The sequence below is a fragment of the Falco biarmicus genome, chromosome 3, assembly GCF_023638135.1.
Source record: "Falco biarmicus isolate bFalBia1 chromosome 3, bFalBia1.pri, whole genome shotgun sequence".
NCBI classification, from domain to species: Eukaryota; Metazoa; Chordata; class Aves; order Falconiformes; family Falconidae; genus Falco; species Falco biarmicus.
The window spans coordinates 77910810-77935379 of NC_079290.1; the positions used below are offsets into that span (position 1 = coordinate 77910810).

Below are 24570 nucleotides of genomic sequence, written 5' to 3' on the forward strand. Positions count from 1 at the left end.
GCCAGAGAGATCCAGCGTAATCAAACATTGCACTGCTGGCAACACTGCCCAGAGTTGGGCCACAGGCCTACAAACAAGGTATTTTTTTTTATGGAAAGCAGAACTTCCTCAGAGGATAGCAGAGAAGACATGCCTTCTCTTTTCAGCTCTTCCATTACATACGGACTCTTCATACAGACCAGTCTATCACCTTCAGGGTCTGATCAAAAGGCTTTGGCATCTCCAGATGTATCTGACCTCTTAATCCCAACAGTGACATCAACAAAACCTCATGGAAGTGGGGTCCCTACCTAATCACAAATGCCTTTAAAGTCCACACAAAAACTCTCCAGGTGGTGTGATTAAGCTCTTGACATATCAAGTCATCACTTTCAACGCCTCAACACTGGAAGCATTCACAGACGTGTTGGACAGAGCTTTGAGCAAAGTGATCTAATGAAAGATATCCCTGCCAACACCAGGGGAGTTTGACCAGATGATCTTTACAGATCCCTTCCAACCCAAACCCTTCCACGATTCTATGATTTTAAGTTCCCATAAGACAGATATTAGTTATTTATATCATCTATGCCATCTAGGGGAAACCAATCAAGTATTTCAGCAAGCGACAAGCAAAGCTAATTCTAGCCAAAAGCAAAGCCAGGAAAGGAGAGAGGTGCAGGGATGGAGCCAGCCCCTCTGTGCACACCAGTGGCAAGCATGACAAACTACCATCAAAGCAGTCCCATTCCCACTCCATGCACTGCCAAAAACTGCAGATGAGCTACTGGTGTGACCATGAGACAAGCTTTCTCCAGCACTAAAATGCTGTTGCCCTCTGTTTCTCAGGCTGTCCCTTTTCACCTCCACAACCGTGCCAGCGACAGCTGCAGGAGGGGGATGGCTGCTCTGCACATCGAATGACTCAAGCCACCTGTGCTTGAAGTCCATCTCCCCCCTGTGCCAGTGCAGAGACTGCAGTTAATCCCAGGACTGGTGATTCAGCAGGAAGCACAGCCCAGCACAGGCTCCCAGGGGCTGAGGGGATGGTGAAACGCAGTGGAGGGGCAGGAAGCAGCACTTAGCATGTTCCCCTTAGAAACTATACCCTGAATTTAGCTAATCTTAACAGACAGCGTCCTTCAGCTTGCCCAAAGTATCAAACCGACCACAAAGTGGACAGCTGTTACAGTATTTCATTTTCCTCCTCATATGTGCACAAGCCACAACACTAGTGGTTGGAACACCACCCTGAAACTTCTTAAAACCCTAATTATTAAAGGTCATCATCGGGCTCACAAAACTTCTGGACCTTTCCAAACACAAAAACCTCCTCAGCAAATGTCTGCAGAAAATTCTTGCATTCAGGCCATATGAATTTACCACTGTAAGAGGAGAAAATCATTCCGGCAAGTGCTGCATCTGCAGCAGTTCAGCAAGAGGTGGGGAAAGTGTAGCAACAGAGGAGTGGTGTTATTTCTGATAAGGTAATGAGCTCACATAGCAAAGATGTGTTTTCTGTCAAATTATAGTCATTATTACTTAATTAAGATTTACTGGTCATTTTAAGTAATTTTACTGAGGAGAAGAAAAACTATCTCACTTTTTATCTAAATATACCAAACTTTTTTCTTGAGTCTGTTACGGATCCATGAAAAAACAGTGATGATGAACAAACAGGAAGAAGTATTATTTACATTTTGATTAGAATGGAAAACAGATGTGTGATGATTAATCACATTCCGGTTAAGACAAGCCCACCCTGGCACAATGAACATAAGGGTTAGTTCTGGCTCCTTCAATACACCTAATGCATCAGTTTACACCTTTGTTTTCACATCAGAACAGGTGTATTGGGGCAAACTCAGACCTTCATTAACCCCTCAGAAAGTCCAAAGCCAAAATTACATCCAATTTATACTTTAAAAAAATTAATTCGGAGTCTAGCTAACTGAACTGATGCATGGGCCTGTGCTAATCAAAGGGAGCAAAGTTTGTTCATTCTCAGTCACTCGAAGTAGGTGAGAGGAGTTTCAACTATGAACTGCCAAAAGAGCATCCAATACTGACTGACTGGAAGATAAAAATTACATGAAACTCAGCACAGAAGTGTTACACTATTTTATTTTTTTTTTAATTGCCCAAACCTTCCATATAATTATGCCCTTGAATTTAATTTTATCACTCGGAAGGTGCTTAGATAATACCAGTTCTGTAGCAATTCTGCTTTTTAACTTCTCCAAAGCAAAGTAATCCTGGGAATTATTTTAAAAGGAATACAAAACAAAGCAGAAAGCATCATTACAACACTGTTTAAAGAAATTAGGTACCCACATTTTCAGTAGTCAGTACATTTGAGATCCCCAGTCTCAAACACTGTACATAGCAGAACTAAAAAAGATAGAACTATGACAAGGTTGATTAATGCCAAATAACTGTTGAAGTGTTTTAAGGAAGCATCACACAGAGAAGACAGTCCATATTCCACTGGAGAAATGGCCACCTAGGTCATTCATAAATCCTTTACAGGGATTTCCACCTTGTAAAGACGTGACCTGGGGAGAGGGTGGGAGGGAAACTGAGACTGTTACTGAGCTTTCAGCAGAAAGCTAAAGGTTAACTGGGAATTCCTTTTCCAATACAGCTACAGGTTATCTAATTAAAGTTTCAAGTCTAAAAGAACCAAAAAGAGCCACTCCCTCACTCAGATGAAGTTGAACAGCTGGAACTCATACCTGTGATATTTTCTATACACTAGATTTTGAAGTGTGTCTGAAGAGCAGCTGGGCATGTTTCCAGGAAAAAAAAAAAAAAAAAAAAGGAAAATAAAACCAAAAAAAAAACCCACACCACACAGAGGGTGACCAGCTGTGAAGACACCACCTTGAAACCCCTGAAGCACCAAACTGCCAGAGGCTGGGAAACACTGGTGAATGAAATACTTGCTCTCTTCTTTATATTTTTCACTTCAGCAACTGTTATCAGCTATTGAAGAAGGAAGTGGGGAGGATGAGGGAACTTGCCTAGATGGACCTTTGATCTGATCCAGCAAGGCCATTTTGTTATACAGCCCATTTGTGATTCGCTTCATGCTTGCCCACTCTTTGTAAGAGGGAAGATGAAAATCTTTCAAAAGTTATCCACTGGGAATAATATAAATAATTTATGTAAAATAATGTTCTACAAAATAAAGCAATCACCTTCATAGTTTCTTTTGATCATGGAAGATAACAAATTAGCTCTGCAGTTATTTGCACTGTAACTATTGGCCATATGTGTTTTGCAAGTCTGTATTTCATTAAAACACAATAGCAAGACAATGTCTACACACCTTTCCTACGAACAGCTGTTTCCTAAGGATGCTCAGAGTTATTTCTCAGTAAATTATTACCTGATTATTTTTCCAAATCTGCAAACCCTTACTGCAAGGGTTGCATAGATTATTATTCTTTCTGCTTTTTGCTAGGGATTAGGAAGTGGTTTCATTTATTTTCCTTTTAGAAAACAGCATACATTTTCATGCTTTTATTTCACTTCCTACCAAAGAATGCTCCCACAGATCTTGCCCATAGACTCCCTGCTTTCTACCTGCACACTAGCCACCAGGCAAGAAAGAGACACTAAGACTCTTCCCACTGCGCATGCGATTGAGGTGCCAAAAGGAAAGGTATAATAGATTTCAGGAGTAATCAGAGAGAAAGTATACTTAGAGAAAGGGATGGGGGAGTAGGGAAATCCAGGCTCGAATTTGCTAGAACTAGAAGCAGAGAGCCAAGTGTCTAAATAATCAGCATTTCTTTTGCAGGTGCCCAGAGGCGTCCTTTCATTCTTTGTGAACATAAGCAGCACACCACAGCCTTCCTACCTGTGCAACTATGAGCAGGCAAAATATCAGGCAGTTACCTCATTCAAGAGAGCGTGGAATAGTAAACAAGACTGAGAAAACTGGGCTAGTCACTAACAGGTCCTTAATAGAAGTCTTCTGAGTCAAAATGGAAAAGAAATTCCCATCCTTAAGAGTACCCGTTCTTCCAAGAAATTTAATTGCCTCCTGTTTGACCAAGATTGTCAAGGAAGTGAGCCTGAAAACATAATCCCTAGTACCTCAGAAAGAACGAACTGATCCAGTCACCTGCTACACATTTGAGGAATCCACAGAAGAATATGAATATCACCTTGTTCCCCAGTGTGTGTGTTTTGTTCAGTTTGATTAAAACCACTGAAATCCACAAGCAAGCTACCTACTTTATCAGCCAAGAGGCAGTGGCTTGGGAGACTGGTTCAGAGGGAAGAAGCCAGGTTTTCAGTTGCACACACACACTTCTCTCTGCGGACCATGGGATTACCAAAAATAGTGCTAAAATGACAGCAAGAGACAGACATGGCTGCCCAGACCACTGCTGGACAGAAAAAGCAGTGAATACTGGAGTGACCTACACCAGTTTACCTCAGCCAAGAATATTCCTGGGTTAACAGTTGGACTTAATGGTCTCAAAGGTCTCTTCCAGGAGTAATGTTTCAATGATTCTATGATGAAAATAATAGCTGAATCAGATATGGTGCTCCGAAATTACAAACACACTTCTGCAAGCAAGTACTCCATTTGTAACAGCTACTTTATTCAGCAATTAGAGGTTGACAAAAGTGTTACCCTGCATAATTTTGATGCTACTTAACCCCAAGGAATTAATGAAAAGAAAGGGTGGGCAAATAGGAATTCAAGCTCTTTTTCCAAACTATACCACTGCTTTTATTCGTAGAGAAAACAAGTGATCCTTGATAAGAAACAATAAGGCTGTAATACACTTCACATACTATGAACGAGGCAAGAGAAAAATTAAAAGCAACTTTTTTGTGCATGCACAAGCACGCAAAGAATAGCGGTACAAAACCCCAAGAGATACGATGAGGTCACTGGGACATACTTAGGTTGCTGTACTGCTGGCTGTGGTATCACACAACGAAGGCAGTATTGATAGGTGAAAGTCAAAATTTCACTAGCTACCAAGAAGCCAGCATCAAAGGGGCGAACACTGACAGGTGCCACAGCCACCTTCAATAAAGTATTGCATTTAAATGCCCAGGATGTGCAGCTGCCCTGAAAACAATCCCTTGTTTTGTTGGCAGGGAGAGCACAGGTACAGCCCATGAAATGACTCTGTCCTCCTATGACTTGTTACTCATAGGAAACATGGAAAAGATCTTTCCAGCTGGGAGTTTAATGCCACGGTATAGCTGATCTGAATCTCAAAGGGAGGGATGGGCGAGAGCTCGCATGGGCAGCGCCTGGGCTGCCTGCCTGCCTGCCCCAGCCCATCTGTCAACAGGTGGCACAGGCAGCAGCCATCTCTGGAAACCGCTGGCCGCAGGGCATCAGGCTTAGAAGAAGGTAAGGCAATACAAAAACGTAAACAGCCGCAACAGGAGAGGCACTCTTCAGGGTTTGTAGCTCCGCATGTAACACACCAGGTTCTGCAACACAGGGAGCAGCTTGCTTTCTCTGAGGGAGGTATTGTCAGAAACACCGTGCTGGGAGCTAGAGTAAAGCTGTAACTTTCCCTTCTCTGGGGAAGGGATGCTCCCACACATCTGACCTCCTGGAATCAGGCTGGTACAAATTATCAAAAAGCACCATCTCATTTGGGTGTAAGACCCATGCCCCACAAAGGTAGAATGGACCAACTCTCACCCCAAGCCATCTTCTGGGAGATGAGGATTGGCCCAGAAAGTCTTGTGCTCTAACATCCAGAATTTCTGCCTTAGTCCTAGCAAAGCACTTGGGCACAACCACAGAGCAAACACAGTCTCCATTTGCTTCTATCCCTATGATGGGCTTTAGAGCCAATGAAGGTAATTCATAGCTTGAAACCCTGAATTTTACTTGCTCTTACCAAAATTCATTCCATCATAACTTCATGGGAGTTATTCCAACAAATAAATTTACATATACAAATTACGCATTAGATCCTGATAGAAACTAGGGAAAAAAGAAATCAGTGCAACTATTTTCAGAGCTTGGCAAAGAACCAGGTTTCACTAGAAGCTGCTGTCATCCAAGAATGACTGTCAGGACTCTGAAGACAGGAACCAGAAAGGGACAACGCAGAATACATGTACCTCTCAGCCAGGCAGTTCCTCTCCCTAAGCTGTTCCCTTTATGGTCAATGGAACAAGAGCAATTCAGGGCAGGAACATAACTGAGATGCTCTGGAGTGCCCTCTGCACAGACTGCTCACTGATGACAGAAGGAGCCTGGTGGCTAAGACAGCCGACAAGCTGCATGCCGGGCATGACTGGGAGGCTGACAAGAAGAGGACTCGTGGCAATGGTACAGAAGTAAAGCTTCACCTAAAGACAAAGTTATTTCCCTACATGCACCATAGTTAAGAGCAACTCAAGCAATATGGAAAAGAACTATGATCAGTGCCATGAAGCTCCCTGTCAGCTGAATTAGGCCTGCAACAGAGGAAAGCAGAAAAAAGGAAGGAGCTAAGTCCATGCTGTCTTCTTGTTGTTGGGTTTGGTTTTTTGGTTTGGGGGGATTTTGCTTTTTGGTTTTGGGTGTTTTGGTGGGGTGGTTTGGGGTTTTGGGTTTCCTGAGGGGGTGGGGTGGGGTGGGGGGGTGGCTTTTTTTTCTGGTTTGATTTTTGTGGGGTTTTTTGTTTGTTTGTTTGTTGGGGTTTTTTGTAAGCATAAGAATAAGGGTTGCAATTACAAAAATCCTTGTTCTGCATCGCATGCACTTTTCTGTTTGGCATTTTGTTTTGGTTTTTTCTACAGAGAAATTTAGGAACTGTTTAGACATTTCTGTGTTTGGATTGCTCACACTTCCTGCCTCCCCAACAAGCATCCCCAACGGCCAGCTGGAAATGGTACCCAGCACTCCAGTGTAACAGGCAGCTAGTCAAACAGGTACTGTGAGCTCACAGACTGTCCTCTAGGTCCTGTTAGTTGGTACCATATTATATGTATTTTACTGGCTTTAAAACCAAAATATTCAACCTCATAGCTGTTAGGTTAGGAAAACTCCCCCTAAATTCTAGTAAATGCATTTAAATGACTGAATGTTGACTAAAGAGTCCAAAACATGCAACACACAGAACACAAAACCACACCCAACACCTGAAGTACAGATACACATACATAACAGGAAGACCACAGTGACATTAATGTGCAGACCAGTACCCTTGGACTGAAAACCCAGGAGACCCGGTCACTGCTACCAGAGTGCTCCCATGTATTATCTAGGGTAAGCACAGGTGCTTGTGTACTCATTGCTTGTACTAATCTTTGGACAAAAGCACAGCATGTGTTCACACACAGGGCTTTAGAGAGCTGTTCAGAGCATCCCTGTGGCTCCCCTTTCCCAGGGTACACCACCTCTGCAAGTATTACAGCAGTACCTGGCTATTCTGGCAAAGATACAGGGAGGTTTTTATTTCCTCACCCATTCTTTTTGGATCTCAAATATTTGTAATGGGAATTTTAATATATTTGGATTAATTAAAATTAATACTTTTCAACATACTATCGTTGAAGTGAACATCATATGGCAGAATACCTTTGTGAGAGCTTTAACAAAGTTTTTAAGGTTAGTTTACGTATGATGCTGGACCAAATATCCAAATTTTCTACAGCAAGTTTTTTCCACAGTGCAATACCAAGCATTTCAGGATGAAAGCAAAAAAAAACCCAAACAAACAAAAAACAAAAACAAAAAGGAAAAAAAAAGTAGGGAAGCCTCCTGATGCAGTTACAGAGGAATATGCATGCACCTCTAAGCATCAAGAGGCAGAAAAGCAATGACAGCTGGCTGCGATCTCACCAGCATCATCACCATCGTTCCCTCCTTGGAACCGCTTCCCATGCCCCCACACCCTGCAGAATAAGCGCTAAGGCTACAAGGGCTGAGGAAAACCCCAGCCCTCAGACATGGGTGAGACCAGTCCCAGGCCCCCGCCTCCCAGGCCCAACCTGCCGAGGAGCTTTCCACACTCAGCTGTCCCTGTTTCACACGAAGTCAAGTGGTAAGCAAACCTCTCCAGTGGCATGTGGTGCTGAACAGGCTCTTAAATGGCCAGTGAACTTTAAATTTAGGATTATGGAAGAAGCAAGGAACACATCCAACATTTATATTTTCCTCCTCAGCACAGCAACAAGTTCACTTGATACGCCAGATTTAGACATTCTGAGGTTACATCTGGCCCTTAAAGCTGAAGTGTAATCCTAGTCAACAGTCACGGGGAGACATAAACCCACAGAAGCAGGTTTTATTATATTTATTTTTTTAAGGACACAATTTACCAACACACTCCTCTTCATGCCTTAATACTAAGACCAGAGCTAAATATTTAATGTCTGAAAGGTCAAAAGAAACCTGATATATAACTTCATACATACCAGACTCATCTTAAACTGCTAAGTATGCATTGACATGGCTCATAACGTCCTACCACTGTCAGTAGCATGCTGCTCAGCCACGGGAACTTCTGCTGAGGTTTTAAATTAACAGATTGTAACTTTATCTGTTTGGAGCTAAATTTTTATATGCTTTGTTAAGTCTTAAGCGGGGGGGCGGGGGGGGGGGGGGGGGGGGGGGGGAAGGGACTACCAGGAACTATTATCATTACAATACAAATGCTGTGCATAAAAAAAAAAAAAAAAGACAAAACACCACACACCAAAAAAAACCCTCCAAAAAACAAAGGAAAACACAGAAAAGAGAAGCTCATGATTAAAAATAACACGAAGACATGAAAAACTGTGAAAACGGAAGCCTTCTGCATTACATAGTATTTAATAGTGCTTATGATATCACCAATACCCAAACAATCCTATACCTCTCTCCCCTTTCCAGAAAGGGGTACAATGATGTCCTCAGTTTCCATCAAGCTCATACAAGTACAAAACCATAATGATGAGTGATGGGATTCTTCCACCACTGATGACCACATCTGACCATGGCACATTTTAAGCCAGAGATGAGCATTTCATTTAAATGCTTCCAAAGGTACTATTGCAATATTTCGCATTACAGTACATATTTTCTTCTTGACACTGGGTGGATTTGGCGGATACTTCATTGTAAAATCTCACAGAAGACAACATGTGTTACAGCAGGGAACCGTGACACCTATTTAAATAAAGGTCCCCAGTCTTTGGACTATTTCTTTCAAGAAATAAATAAATTGAGAGGCACCCAATTTACAAATTCAATAATCTTAATTTCTACAGAAATAAAAGCAGTTGCACATGAAAAGGATGAATATTATATAAATGAGAGGGGAATAGCATAACTGAAGGCAAAGCAAGAATAGCACATTTGAATACCACGATGAAAACTTAAAAGAGCACAATTATTTCTTGACTGTTCAATTAAGAGATAGTGCATTTAACACTACCTATCACAGTGAAGAGAGTTAATAAACCAGATGAAAAAAAAAAAAAAAAATCAGTCCAGTGTTATGAAACCACACATATTTTGTATCGCTTTCCACTGTATGACCTTGAGTTGGTAACAAAACTTAATCCTTTCAATACCTATAAGGACTGAAACTACATAGACTTTGTCTGAAAAGATGAAAACCATAGACTTGGCCTTGCTGAGAGCTCACAAAAAGTTAGCAAGCAGCATGCATTTGAAGCATAGTTGGCCATGAGTATGCACATTTTGCTCACCATTTTTCAAGATAAGCAGACTGAAGCAGACTAATAATGTTCAAACATGCATCTCCTGACCTTGCATTTGAATAATATGCATATATGCTTTATTTTAACCTAATCAAAAATAGATCCTCATAAGGCACTCTGGACAGCATACATTCATCTGTGGTACATGACAGTCAACTAAGAGATCAGAACTACCCATCAGAGAGCAGAAATCAGACATGCAATGGATGGGAAAAACCCACCATGCCGGAGAGAATACAATGAAGAAGAAATGTTTCCCTATTTATTCCACAGTTGCTCCTCCAGTAATGGGGGGAGGGGGAAATCAGCAATCACCCCAGACATTCTCTAGACACGTAGAGGTTTCCATTTACTATTTTGTTAGTACTAAACAGAGTATACAGATTTTCCTTATGCTAAAACTCTTCCCTTTTGCAGGGCTTCCACTCAGAAGCATCAGATGTAATAGATTCATTCTGAAGAGAAGCCTTCTTTCCATAGTAGCACAATTCCTTGCTTTATGAGCTAACATCACCTCTTCTCTTTTACTACATTAGAAGTACATTATAGAAAATTAAATGTCACTAATCCAGTTCTTTTTCTACCCAAAAATTCTGGTGAGAGGCACAACTTGCACTGCAGCCAATTTCAGGATCATTATGCAGCTCCTTAAATTTCAGAAATCCAGAGCTAAATACAATTGAGCAAGATAAAGAATGTCACATTTCTAAACATACAAGCTATTACACAAAAAACTATATATTTAATGGTAATGCAGTCTTTCATATACATGCTTAGAGACTGTTCATAAATCAAAGCAAAGTTTGTCCATACAGAACATCTCGGGGAGGTAGGAACTATATTTACCCTAATTCCACTTGAGCAAAATCAGCATCCCTCCACCTTCCTTACAAACAAGGCTAAATCAGTGGCAGGGATTAAAACAACATTCCAAAGAAATACCAACACTTTCTATTCCAAACCTATAGTTTTTAAGCAGCAGTTCCTAATTTCTCTTCCATAGTTTAGGTGCTTAATTCTGTTTCAGTCAAAGAAGTTTTGTTAGGTAAAGCTTAAAACAGGCCTGAGTGGTGCATGGTTTCAAGAGAACTAATCTGAACCCAAATCATTTGTTTGGTTTATATCACCTGTATAGAACAGGTTTAGGTGGAGGCAGGAAAAAAAATACTCCGTTCTCTTCAGAGTGTAACACTAATTTATTTGAAGCTACTTAATATGAACTTAACTTTTTTTCCCTAGTTAAGAGCTTGACCATGCTGTGCTTCAGTCTACAGAAAAATAAGTTCAACAGTCTGAACACTGACCATAAGAGTACAAACCACTTTGTCTATCAATACACACAAAGCAGGAAGTGCAAATGGCTAAAAAGGGAAACTACATGAAAACTAATGACAGCTATTGATGTAAGAGGTTGCATGACATTTGTTATTTTATTTTATATTTAAGAAAAACACAAAAACTCCTACACTTAATGAAATTTAGGATATCCCTTTGAAAATCTGGGGATTGTTAACAATGAAGTGAAAGAAGTTTGTCACATTCACAACTAGCTATACAGCAGTAACCATTTCTGTAGATTTCTACCTTAGCAGGATGGCTACAGCCACCTCTTAGCAAGCCACAGCCAAGTGACATAACAGTCACGAGCTGTGATTTGGAAAAGACCAATGCCCAGACAACCCTGGTGGAAAGGCCACACCAAGTATAAGCGGTGCTGAAGGAGAGTTTTGCATCTCAAATGAACCTGCAAAAACCCAGTTACACAGCATCACCAGTAGCAGAACAAGACGATGAGATTGCCTTGATCATGGAGTTTTGCAGCTCTGAAATTGATGCAGTAGTCCTCCAAATCCCCCCTGCCCACCACAGAAACATGCAGAGTTCATGAAATATTTAACCTTGAAGAGTTCCCACAGTTCACAAAGGACCAGCCTTGGGCCTTTGCAACAACTCCTCTAGAACTGCAACAGGAATGTTAGAGCCAATTCCTAGGGTGCACTCATTTATTTATTGGGCAAGTATTTCTCAAAATCTAATTGAACAACATGGAAGTAGTTAAAAAAATGCCAAAATAATCCATAAAAATAATTCTTTGCTGTTTTTTTCTAAAAACCAACACCCCACAAAAACAAAAACAAACAACCAAAAAAGAGCACATCAACAAAAAACAACAAACAAAAAAACACTGAACACCAAAACCCCTACCAAATCCACAAACACCTCATTGTAGTAGATACTACTACTGTGACAAGTTATTTCCAGTGGGGTCCATATGAGCAGTCACAAACAGTTTAAAATGTTACAAAATTCTTCTCACTCATCTCAGAGGTTAAATTTACAATGTCTTTTTCTCTTTAGATTACAAAAAGGTGGTAAATCTAGGCCTAAAAATAGCAACATGACTCTTCTAGACATGGAATTTTAGAAACTTCAATTGCAGTATACTCCAGTAATTTCAAGTTAATCACTAGTTAACTTAGTAGTCTTTTTTTTGTGAGATTTTACTTATCAGCAGATGTACTGTACTTTCAAAGCACTGGGGAGACTGTGTTGCAAAGAGTAAAAGCAGTATTGCGTTCTGTTAGAATTTTTTAATCTTCAAAAAATGTTTAGACTGCATGAAAAAAATCCACTTTTAAAAAATACCACATATCAGTAATATTTTTAATTTTTAAAAAAACCATCTGAAACAAGTCTAAACAGGCTTGTGTTGGGGGGTAGGAAGCAAATCCACTTATTTTCCTTTCTGAATTTATAAGGAGATGGTTTCTTTTGAGGTACCACTGAAGATGATTATAAATAAAGAAAGAGAAATCCTCAAACAAGATTTGCTTTTAATCTCACTATGTTTTAAGAGTTAAAATTAGATCCTTCTCCCTTGCAAATTTTTACACATTGTAAGAAAACGGAATTATTATGGAAATCTAAGCTGTCAGGGGAGAAAAAAAAAAAGTCAGAAAGAAGATATCCCAGTTCAAAGACATTTCATGAGATCTCTGCAGTATTTCCCGGTGTGAGTCCAGTCAGATAAGCTTTCACATTTTAACACAAAGCTTCCCCAGATGAGAAAAGCATCCCACTAGCACACTCTACAGCAGTCCTTTCAAACTTGGAACAAGCCCCTTTAAAGCAGGAATCCACTGCTTTAAAGCAAGAACCCACTGCTAATGGAGGTTTTATCTACTCTACAGCTTCTTGGTTCTTGCTGCAGAGCCTATTTTAAGGATTTCATTTAAACGAAACATGCAGAGACAAATCTTGGAAATTTCCCCGCTTTGTTGAAAAACACCTTCTGAAATCCTACGGGACCAGCCAAGAGGTTTCTTGAGGTGACATACGAAAGTCAAGTCACAGGTTATGGGGAAGTACTGTGCAGTTCATCCTCACAAAGGAGGCCAACTAAAACCATGCACAAGGAATACAACAGAAGTCTAACATTTCAGTTTAAAGAGGTGTATGTTATTAGAGCAAAGCCACAAGTTCATTACATCGATAGATTTTTCACAAAGCAATCTGATCTGGGAACTAGGGGATTTTTACTTAGAGCATCTGCAGTCCATGTTCTCAGGAAAGAAAGTTTAAATAATCCTAAAAACCTGAAAAAGGTATTTTTATCATAGCCTTTGCAGCTATTTCATGTTTCACTCAAATTGAAAGAGAGCTGAACCAGATATTTCTAATCACATCTGGAAGCAGGCCCCAGTACCGTGCACTGTCTTAACTAGAACTCAAATTATTTTATTTAAAAAAAAGCCTAACCCTTAAAAGAAAAATAAATCCCCCCAAGCTCTGGCATTCCTTTTCACATTTTTTCAATTTGTGTGATGGGAGTTTACATCTAATAAACATGTTGTTTATTATCTTCATTTAAGCCAGGACTTTTACAAAGTTACAGCAAGAGATAGGAAGCATATTGTCATTACAAATCTGTAATGCATGCAGGATCCCTATGCAACACCATTAAATCCATCAATTTTCTGTCCCAATTATGCTGAGAAGATATTTGATAAAGCAATTTCAACTCACCTCTCTCTCTCGTTACCATTAGTGCAAAGAAGGCAAACCCATAGCGCTTCCGACAAATTCTCAAGGCACCTTTTTTGTTCCCCTTAAATTAAATTCGAATTGGTTGCACATTTTGCTGAACTGCTAATGCTCTCCACATGTTCTCTCTCTCAAATTGAAAATGTTTTCTATTAGGAATGCCTAACACTGAACAGAAAACTGTAAAATGGCCTTCAAACAACCCAAAGTACCTCTCTTTGAGACTTTCAGTGGAACATACCAATCACTACTTGCCCAAAGGAAGAGCTCACGGTGCCACAATTAAACCTCCTTTAAGAAGGCTTTTTAATTAAAGTCTTTCTCTTAGTTTATTCAGAAGCCCCTTACCAAGCTTTTTATTTAAAATTCAATAAGCTATTCCCTTTTAAAAAAAGAAATCACAAAGTTTTATAGTATGAACTGGAGGAGCTTCATGGCACCCATGGCTATGCAGCCAGTACACTGCAAACCAGGCAGATACAATACGATAATGATATTTGTAGGGAGAAGCACCTCAACTGAGACACTATCAATAGCATGGGTTGTAGGCAACCCTGTCCTCAGAGAATGAAACAGCACCATTTCACATTCCCTTAACCAAAATCACACTGGCTTTTCTACACTTCAATACTATACTTGTAAGAGGACAAACCATGTTTTTTCACCACTTCTGTCCATGTGTCTTAACTTTGCTGCACAAAGTGTCAGATATAGTTATAGACTCAAGACATGACTCTTCTTGAAAGTACTGTGGTTCCACTGGAGGGGAATTTGCATCTAAAGCACCTGGAGGGACAGGTCCAACCAGGTTCAATAGATGAATAAACATTTGCAGAACCTAATCATATTTGCTGTAATACATGCAACAAAGTTGGCACAATGGATAACAGAAGGGAAAACTGTACATGGAAAAAAGGACTAGCTGCATACTTCAGCCGTTACAGGACAAATGAAAACAGCTGGCTTCTACTAGCCTCCTAGTTACATCTAGCTTACAGCTTTCCTCAGGTATCTCAGAACAAAAGGAGCTCAAGAAGATATTTATGGCTACGTTTCATAAAAGACACCAAGAACGAGAGGATGTCAATGAGGCAATCCAGACAGCTGCGTGGAAAGGTTGTATTAATGGTGCTAACGCTGCTGGTTAAAGCAGATGCCCTAATAGCATGGGCCAGAAACAGCTGCCATGTGGCATGGCTGCTATTATGTCACATACTTGGGAATAATCCACTGCTGATCACCCATGGAAGGATGGGGAAGGGTAGGCACACTGTAGATCACTTAAGCACTGTGCTCTGGTAAATCTGCAACTGCCCATCTGCAAAAGCCAATAAAACAGGATTATAAAATGGTTATAATGCCTAATAATGAAGCTATAATATACACTTACCAAGATTCCTCCAATAAAATACTTGCAAACTGTTTAGGGATCTCACTGGATCAATCTATGAAATGTAATGCACAAGTATCTATGCAATTTTTATATTTTTTTTTTTAATCTGGAGAGAGAGAAAGGAAAAACTATGCACAATACAAGAAGGAGTTATAACTATACAAAACCAAAATTAGATAATGCAAAAATATTTTAAATAACTACTTGAGGGTTGGGTGTATGTGGTTTGTTTTGTTGTTTGGGTTTTTTTTAGTACTAAACTGACACAAATGAGAAGTAAAATTAAAAAAAAACACCTTGCAATATTTGCTGACCTTCCAAGCTACAGTACTCTGAGCAATCCCAGGCCAATACATGTATTCAGAATTGCCACCGACCTTCATTATTTGCATTCTTCTTGTATTGCATTGTATTAACACCTGAAACTTATGTCAAGCTTCTTTTTGCAGAATCATTCTAAGTCATGGTCATAGGTCCCTGTCCAAACCTCATTCTCGGTATTGACAGCAGCACTCCCAACTCCCCATCACAGGCATAATTAAAAGAGAACATCGGACTCTCTTGTGCTAAATACTGCATATAGATATGTCATAGTAAATTATCCCTTTACTCATAGAAACTACATGAGATTTTTGAGAGAAAACTACCAAGAAGCAATGAACAGACAAGTGAAGCAGCAGCTGCAAAAAGAGCTGTCCAAGCAAGGACATAACGAATAAACCAAAAGTCACTACCCAGAAACAGTGAGGCTTTTAAAGTTCTTCAAAATTTCACTGTCAAAGAGTTGATTAAAACCTCCCATTTGGCTTCAGGGGCTAATGTTTTTGGCACTGTTGGCATTCACCCTGTAAAGCTACATCCTTATTTACACTGGACTTTATCAAGGCTTCAGCTGAGCCCCGTAATTGCTAAATACATACAAATTAAAATGACATTAAGACACAACTAAATACAGGCAAGGGAAGTCATACAGCTGCCAAAAATACAAGAAAGACTTTTCCCACAGGGTATTAACTCACAAAAAATCTGATTTGAATAAAAAGTCAAATTTGACAGATTGTGGTGAAAAACCAATTGTCATTATGTGATTTAAGGATTGATCTTCCTCCACTAAGGAATTTAACATCAACATGTACAAAAGTATGTCTATAATTTTCAATTAGTTATGTTTTATGAACAAAACTGGTTTTAGCAATAGTCTTTTGATATATAAAAAAATCATTAAAAATATTGCAGTTTGTATAAAAGGTAATTTAAGTGGTTTTAAATTATTCCTGACAACTTAATCAGGATCAAGACAAAATAGGAAAAGGAGTGGTATTTAAAAGAGAATTTGTTCCTCCATGCTGAAAGTCCCAAGTGTGAACACAAGACAAGAACTCAAATTGAGAAGAAAAAATAAGCATTAATGCACTGAGTGAGATGCTTAAGAGCGACTGATAAGCAATAGAGTAGAAAATACCGCTAACAACTTCTGCACTCAAGTTATTAAGCTCTATTCTTTCCCTGCTCTGCTTAAAACCGAAAAAAACCCCACTCCACTTGAGTTGGGACTTGCTAAAGTTTCCCAAGTCTCCTAAAAATATTGGCCTGTAGTCAATACATCCTCTGACACTAAAGCCAAATGAATTCCCCAGAGATATGAAGTCACTAATGATGGAAAAATTTATCTGGACATCTGAACATAAACACTTGTGTATTTCCCACAATTTAAAAGTACAACATGCTAGGGAGAAGGAAAAAAGAAAGTTGGTCCAACTTTCAAATGACAGCGTTTATTACAGGAAAGCTATTTCTTTACACTTCTCAGCTCTTCAAAGCGAGGTAAAACCTTGAACACAAGGAGGCTGTATGGCAAGCGTGCTACAGAACAAACCACATCTTCCCAGAAAGCAGTCCTGGCTACCAGCTGGGAACTTTGAAAGCATCAGTAACATTGCTAACTAACCACAGTGCTTTCCAAGGATACTGTGAAGACTGAAAAAAAATAGCCAAAGCAAGACCATTTTATTCCACATAACACAAACTCAGATTGCTCTAACTCCTAGCTTCCACTCCAAATATATAATACATCTTTTATCCTCTATAACCTAATTCTTATATTTCTAAAAAGACATTAACAGGCAGCTGATGTGAAAGTATATGCAAGGTGAAGGAAAGTATTCACTGTACCAATGAAATAAGCCTCCTATTCTGTGACAAGTTTAACTGCCAGGCACAGGTCACCAAACAAGGTCAGTACTGAGAACTGCCGAGCATCCCTGACTCTTTCAAACTACCTCATACCAATAAATGAGACATATTTGATATGAAGAAATAGAAAATAAGAGAAAAGAAGTGACATTACATCAAGCGATGGGCTGATACAAAAACTTATCCTAAAACTCTTAACTGCAGCAGTGGGTTGGAAATCAGAATCAGATATTCCATTTGGCTTTTCTGCTATAACAAACCAAGCCAAAAGCCCACATCCAAGCACACCTCTGCTCTACATGTTTGAAATCTGGACTCAAGTTCTGCAACCTGGCTTCCTCCTTACTTACCGCTGAAGACATCACTGCTGCCAGAGAATAACAGCACCTGACAAAGGAACGCATTTTCATACAGGAACAACTAAAATACATGTACAATAATATGCCTAATTGCCCACAGTGAGCTTGAAGGCAAACAGATAACAACAGTGCAACCAAGCGTGGAAGCTCAGTACCTGTTGTGCTCCAATTCCTCTATGGCTGCACTCTAGACAAAAAAAAAAAAAAAATTACATGAAAATAGTTTTTATAAAACCTCAATCCAGGAAACATATGAAACCTTGCCTTGCTGCAGCTAGTCTGTTTTGCCAAATATATTCCCAGACCTAACAAGAACAAACTTCTCCAAGCTGTTCTTAATTTCAGTCACATTTATAAAATCAGCCTAGACTTTGCAGCATCTTTCTCCTCTAATACTTAATGCACAGGCTTGCTCTGCTGTACTTCCTCAAGTCAACAGTAATAGAGAATAATCTGCTCCTGCATGAGGCAGCCTAGAGACTGCTGTCAATGGGAGGTATTCGAGGAATTCTGTAGGTTGCCTATGCTCAGTTCAAATTTCCAGAAAGGCCAATTCACAACACGTTCTTGAGGCAGGGGAAAGAATTTTAGTCACATTTAAAGCATGAATCCTCCGACAGCAGTGGCATAATACATATAGCAATAATACAAAACTTCTACTTTCTTCTTTACCTTTTAAGGTAAATATATTTCAATGCTTCAGCTACAACCTCTTGAAGCAAGACCAAAAACAAGCAAAACACATTACAGTGCTGAATCTATACTATGAAGAAGTTGAAAACAAGACAGGCAATCATAGCACACGGACATAGGATTTTTTATTTTTGTTTTAAACCAACTGCCCATAGCATCTATCATATCTCTGCAACATGAGCATTAGCTTTGCCACTACCACTCAGTGAAACACTCTGCTCTACAGAATGCTGGAGAACATACTAACACAGCACATCAACTGCCATTTGTGCAACCTTAAAGCTCTTTTAACACACACATTATGACTTTCATTAGACTTTTCCTCAGGACGGCATTGTTTCAACCAATGTTTTTAAGACACTGACACTATGATAATGACAAATACACAGCCAAGATCTGCAAGATGTGAAGTAATAAATATTACATGTTATTAAAACACTGTATTTAGCTGTCAGCCAACAATTCTCCAGATCCCCTTCCCAATTCAGAACAGTCTTTTTCAGGCACACACAAAGGCTGTGACAAGACAGATGATCCCAGATTCTCCAAAGCACCCCCAACCATCCCACTTCACTGTCAAATGCTATGCTACTCTGGGCTGTTAACATATTTTAAGGGTAATGTAACTAATACAACCTAATTTTAACATGCAACAAGCAGAAGAAATCAATTTATTGGCCATTATCCTCAATTTGTAACACAGCAAGTCTGACTCACATTGCCCAGATTTGCTTCTCAAAGATCGATTCTGTATATTTGTTCTCTTTCAGGCATGTGGAACTCCACTTACCAATGCAGGCATGGACTCTCACCGACAGCTGGGTCCTCAGAATTATACTGTGCTTCTTGCCCCTCCTAAAAAGAAAGGAAAAATATTTAAAGGTATAGGAAGAAGGTAGAGGAGTGAAGTTGAGCCTAGGAAAACAGGATGGGGGCTGAGGGAAGGTATTACGAGTTATGTCTTTCTTTCTCATCATCTGATTCTATTTTAATCAGCAAAAAAATCAGTTTTCCACAAATCAGGCCTGTTTTGCCAATGACAGTAACTGGTAAGTGATCTCTTTGTCTTTATCCCAGTCAATGAGTTTTTTCATCTTCTTTTCCCTCCCTTCTGTTGAGGACAGGGAGTGAGAGAGCGGCTGGGTGAACATCTGGCAGCTGGCCAGGGTCAACCCACCACAATGACTTTCCAGGAATCCCTATTACAGAAGTACCAAGTTACAGCTGCACATTTTAATTTTCACAGAAATATTTTAAAGCTAGGTATAGATAAGCACCAAAAGAAAATGCAAGGTTAAACAAGAGGGTACTTGTGATTTCACAGATCTGCTCATGTACCCTAATCTGTCTTTAAAGCACAAAGATAGATGTGTTTTTCACGCAAAGATGCAAAACTGAGTCATCCTTCACTCTGGCTCTCATTTCTGTCCTAGTCTTGAATGGAATGACTCCAACTTAATTAACAGCTACATTCCTCAAGTGTTTTTCAGACAAATTAGTGTTAGCTGCATTTCTTCTCTCCTTTATTTCTAGGTGCTACACCACAGACTGGCACGAGGACATGGCCAGCTCTTTGCCTCTGCATCCAAGCTGGTGGAAGGTGGGAGGATAAGAAAAGCCAGATGCCTTTACCATTTGTACAGCAGCATATTCTCCCTCTTTTCTCTGGAACTAATCATGCAATTCCTAGGCAAGCAGGTCTACATGGCCCTGCTTGAGCAGGGAGGGTGAACCAGATGACCTTCAGAGGTCCTTTCAACCTCAGCCATTCTGTGAATTTATCGGGGGAAAACATGCAAGAAGCTGAACTGTTTTTAGAACACACTTGGATGCAGCTTAGTTTGTGTCATGCAAACCTGAGACCCACTTGTATATACAAGTTAGAGGCAAATTCAAAACCAGCACAGCCTTCCTCAGTTATACACTTTATGACTACGCTGAGATTTCAGGGCCAAACGCTTCACACAGCCTCCCAACAGAATTTTGCACTGGCTATATCTCATTAGAACAAACCAACTATCTTCCAGATAGAACCATAGAATCATGTAGGTTGGAAAAAACCTTTGAGATCATCAAGTCCAACCGTTAACCTAGAACTGCCAAGGCCATCACTAAACCATGTCCCTAAGAACCATATTATTGTGTTTTAAACTCTGCCAGGGATGGTGACTCTACCATCTCCCTGGGCAGCCTGTTCCAATGCTTCACCACCCTTTCAGTGAAGAAATTTTGCCTAATGCCCAATCTAAAGCTCCCCTGGAGCATTTGGAGGCCATTTCTTCCTGTCCTGTTGCTTGTTACCTGGGAGAAGAGACCTACCCCCACCTGCCTACAGCCTCCTTTCAGGGAGTTGTTGAGAGCAGGAAGGTGTCTGAGCCTCCTCTCTTTCTGCAGACTAAACAACTAAACAGTTCCCTCAGTCACTCCTCATAAGACTCGTGCTCCAGACCCTTCACCAGCTCCATTGCCCATCTCTGGACATGCTTCAGCACCTCTGCATCCCTCCTGAAGTGAGGGGCCCAAAACTGAACACAGGATTTGAGGTGCGGCCTCACCAGTGCTGAGTATAGGGGGACAATCCCTGCCCTGGTCCTGCTGGCCACACTGTTTCTGATACAAGCCAGGGTGCTGTGACTGCTTTGGCCACCTGGACACACTGCTGGCTCATGTTCAGCTGGCTGTCAACTAGAACCCCCAGGTCCTTTTCCCACCAGGCAGCTTTCCAGCCACTCTTCCCCAGGCCTGTAGCACTGCGTGGGGTGGTTGTGACCCAGGTGCAGGACATGCACAACCTCATACAATTGGCCTTGGGCATCATCCCAGCCTGTCCAGACCCCTCTGCAGAACCTTCCTGCCCTCCAGCAGATCAACACTCCCACCCAACTTGGCATCATCTGCAAAAATACTGAGGGTGCACTCAATCCCCTTTTCCAGATTGTCGATAAAGATATTAAACAGGACTAGCTCCAACACAGAGCCCTGGGGAACACCACTTCTGATGTTCCCGAAACCTCTCCCCCACACTTCGTTTTGGCAAACTCCCACTAGTTGGATGAAGGACCGCTTTCACTCCTCTGGGATCCAAAATTGAGCTCCTCAAACATCAAAAGTCCAACTTTCAGCTTACCAACCTATTCCAACCTTCTAATTGCCTTTCTTTTACCTCAACGTAAATTTCAGGGTCCTAATAAACCAGACTTTTGAACTCTGGTATTTCTGACATAAACAAATCCTCCAAGGTGACAAATCAGAAAATGGAAAAATTGAGTAGAGATTGTTGTATTATTTCAGAACAGTAACTGTAAAGAGATAACCCAGATCAGTTTTGCTAAAGTTAGCAAAGAAAAAGGAAGCCTACATAATCAGACATAATCAACTAAAAGAAATCGCTAATGACAATGTAACATGGAAAGGGTATTGTTATAATGGTATTCTTTAGTTCTTCAGCAGTCTGTAGTGTAGAATGTATGCTGACTTTGCCAGGGCTCTGTTGAAATCTGCAGGTCTGTGGTGATCTGCTGAAAGAACTGGACAGCAAGTAGCGCTCAGTCACCAGAAACAGTGAACGAACACAAGGAACTAAGAATTCAGCACCATTGTAAGGCTTGTTGAGATTCAGGCTCATCACAATTTAACAGTTTTACCTTGTTTTTTAAAAACATAATGCGTGATGTTTCTCAATATAAACAATAGTTGTGGGGTTTTTAGTAGTTAGCCAAGCTTCAACAGTGGTGCTACTTCCCTCTCTACCTCATCTCCCTAACAGAGGGCCCTGAAAATTTAGAGCAAAACTTAGCGCAAACTTTCTTCTACAAGTTCTATTCTACAATATCAACCCAACTATATACCTCATAACACAGAAAACTCTCACATGCACAAACAGTAATTTTTGTTCTCTTCTATCATTGGTTATTATTTTCAACTTTTCCAGTCTACCAAAATCAACAGCATTCAAATCGCAGAAGTTAGAGAGATGAAAGCTCAACGAAGTCATTTAATGGGGTTTAAGCATACTAGATTTCCCACACAGAAGCTAATTGCTTCTGTAATATGTAAAGCACTAAAAATTATGCATTCTTTTTGAATTTTGAATGTTTTTGACTGTCATGCAGCATGAGTAATGTTTTTGCAGAAGGAAGATCACCTCTGAAAACTCTTACATACACGATTCTACACACATTAGGGGCAAGCATCTTAAAACAATAAATGCCAAAAATGGGGTAACTGAATCTGTCAGGATTTCATAGCCTAATGAACTACTGGACAAACAGCATTAAAAAAGCATACCTGTAGGCAAGTTTGTCCTGATAACGGTGTGTGTGTGTGCACATGCACTGTGGAACAGAGAGGGCATTTGCATTAAAACAAAATGAGGTTCAATAATTTTCTGTGAAAAATAATCCCAAACAGGTTCCATTTCTTAAAAACAGAACCTTGGCATATAACATACCAAAGCCTGTAATCTACTCTTATCTAAGGCTTGCAGTTTTCTTGGTATGACTTAAAAAATAAAAGTATACATTCTCATGAGTGCAACTGGCTAGTCTTTACAAAAAAAAGCCAACAAGTATTTAATAGCTGCAATTTAGCAGCAGTACAGTAAGTAAATTTCACATATTGTGTTGATATGTTGATATCAGAATCATTATTGCTATTAGATTAGCTTCCAGTCTTTGAAGTTACCAAGATACAGAATGTTCTCTGCATTCAACTTAGAGAAGTTGTTAATGTAAAGAAACACATGCCAACAGTTCACTGAGTGCCTGTCTTCTGGCATATAAAAGCTTTATTTTGTCATTGTTTATGTACTGTATTACAAATGGTTTCATTTAATTATGCATTTCCAAGACATAATTTATGTGACATTTTGAAAATACCACCTAGATTGGCTGTCTTAAATTGTTACTTGATCCAACGTAAAACCTACGGTTGAACCTAGCAATTCCTTGCCTCGACTAGAAGAGACATACTGAGAATGTTGCATCAGAGACAAGACAGACAGGAAGACAAATGCTAAACAAATAAAAAACTCCACCACCACCCCAGTTTTCTTCTTAATGTTTCGAGGAAGCTTTTAAAGGAATTTTTAAGGGAGTCTATGTTATGATGACACAGACATCCCTCCTCCTCAGATATATGCTGAAGAGTTGCTGGTATCAAAAATTGGATTTCTATGTTATTATCCAGTCATGATTCATTGTCATTATTAGCAAGGAAGTCGCTTCCCTGTTAAAGTTCACCTTTGTAATACAGAAAATGTATGTTAATTAATGTATTCTCCTATTTCAAGGTTTTCTTTCTTTCCTGGTGAACCTTTCTTTCAGGATGGGCAGCCATTCAGATTTCCTAATATTTTGCTGAAAGCCTAGAATATTTCAATCCAATAAACTTAGTTTCTTTTAAAACAATCTGATGTTTATGAAAACGCATCATCATTTAAAATCAAAGTAAAAAATTAATTTTCAAGCTTTCTTAATGATTACTTAATGTGTCAATAAAAGGTCATTAGCCTTTTTTGACATTAGAGGGTGTTCATTCCACAAAAGGTCATGCTACATCCTTCTGGGTTTCCCCTGTTCCGCTTTCTACATGATACTTCACAACCATGGAAAAAAGCCAGAGTTGTATACCACAGCAGCAAAGCTACAAGGATTTTAATGATACTCTCTAGTAACATAGTTGGCTGAAAAGCAAACTCACTATTCTTCATTATACTCACTCAAAAAAAAAAAAAAACCCTGTCGCACAGACACCTGAATCAAAAGGCCATGACCAGCAGAAACAAAGTCTGGTGCTGTTAGAAGCCGTGATTTTAGTTCACAAACAACATGGAGCCTTTCAGATAACATAGATAAGAGAGTATCTAAACTCTTTGCTGGGATCTCGACATTCTTTCATTTTTGAAACATTTAAAGAATATAAGCAAACTTAACCCCATAATGGCAAACTTGGACCTGAATCTTCTGTGAAGCACTACATACATTTATACAGCTACACAGCAATTAAGTGAAATCCCCCTATGATCTATGATTCGGACTATACCACTCAACCAATCACACTGGAGTCTGGAGTTTCTTTAAGAGTGACACATACTGTTGGGGTGATTTTATTTGCCTTTCAAACAAATAAGTAAATAATAAACGATCATAACCTACCCTCACAGCAGTTTTAAACTAGCATATTCCCACAATCCTCACTTTACTCCGTTCCAAGCAAGGA

The 24570-nt window shown here is 39.8% G+C and overlaps 1 protein-coding gene across 4 annotated transcripts in view; it reads right to left on the bottom strand.

Annotated features, from left to right (window-relative positions):
- The window catches only part of FHOD3 (formin homology 2 domain containing 3), a 417034-nt gene that overhangs the window by 338667 nt on the left and 53797 nt on the right, over nt 1-24570 (bottom strand). For all 4 annotated transcript variants that reach the window (XM_056332746.1, XM_056332744.1, XM_056332745.1 and 1 more), the window contains exon 3: nt 19142-19206. In XM_056332746.1, coding sequence (XP_056188721.1) covers nt 19142-19206 — 65 coding nt within the window. The remainder of the gene's footprint in view (nt 1-19141; nt 19207-24570) is intronic.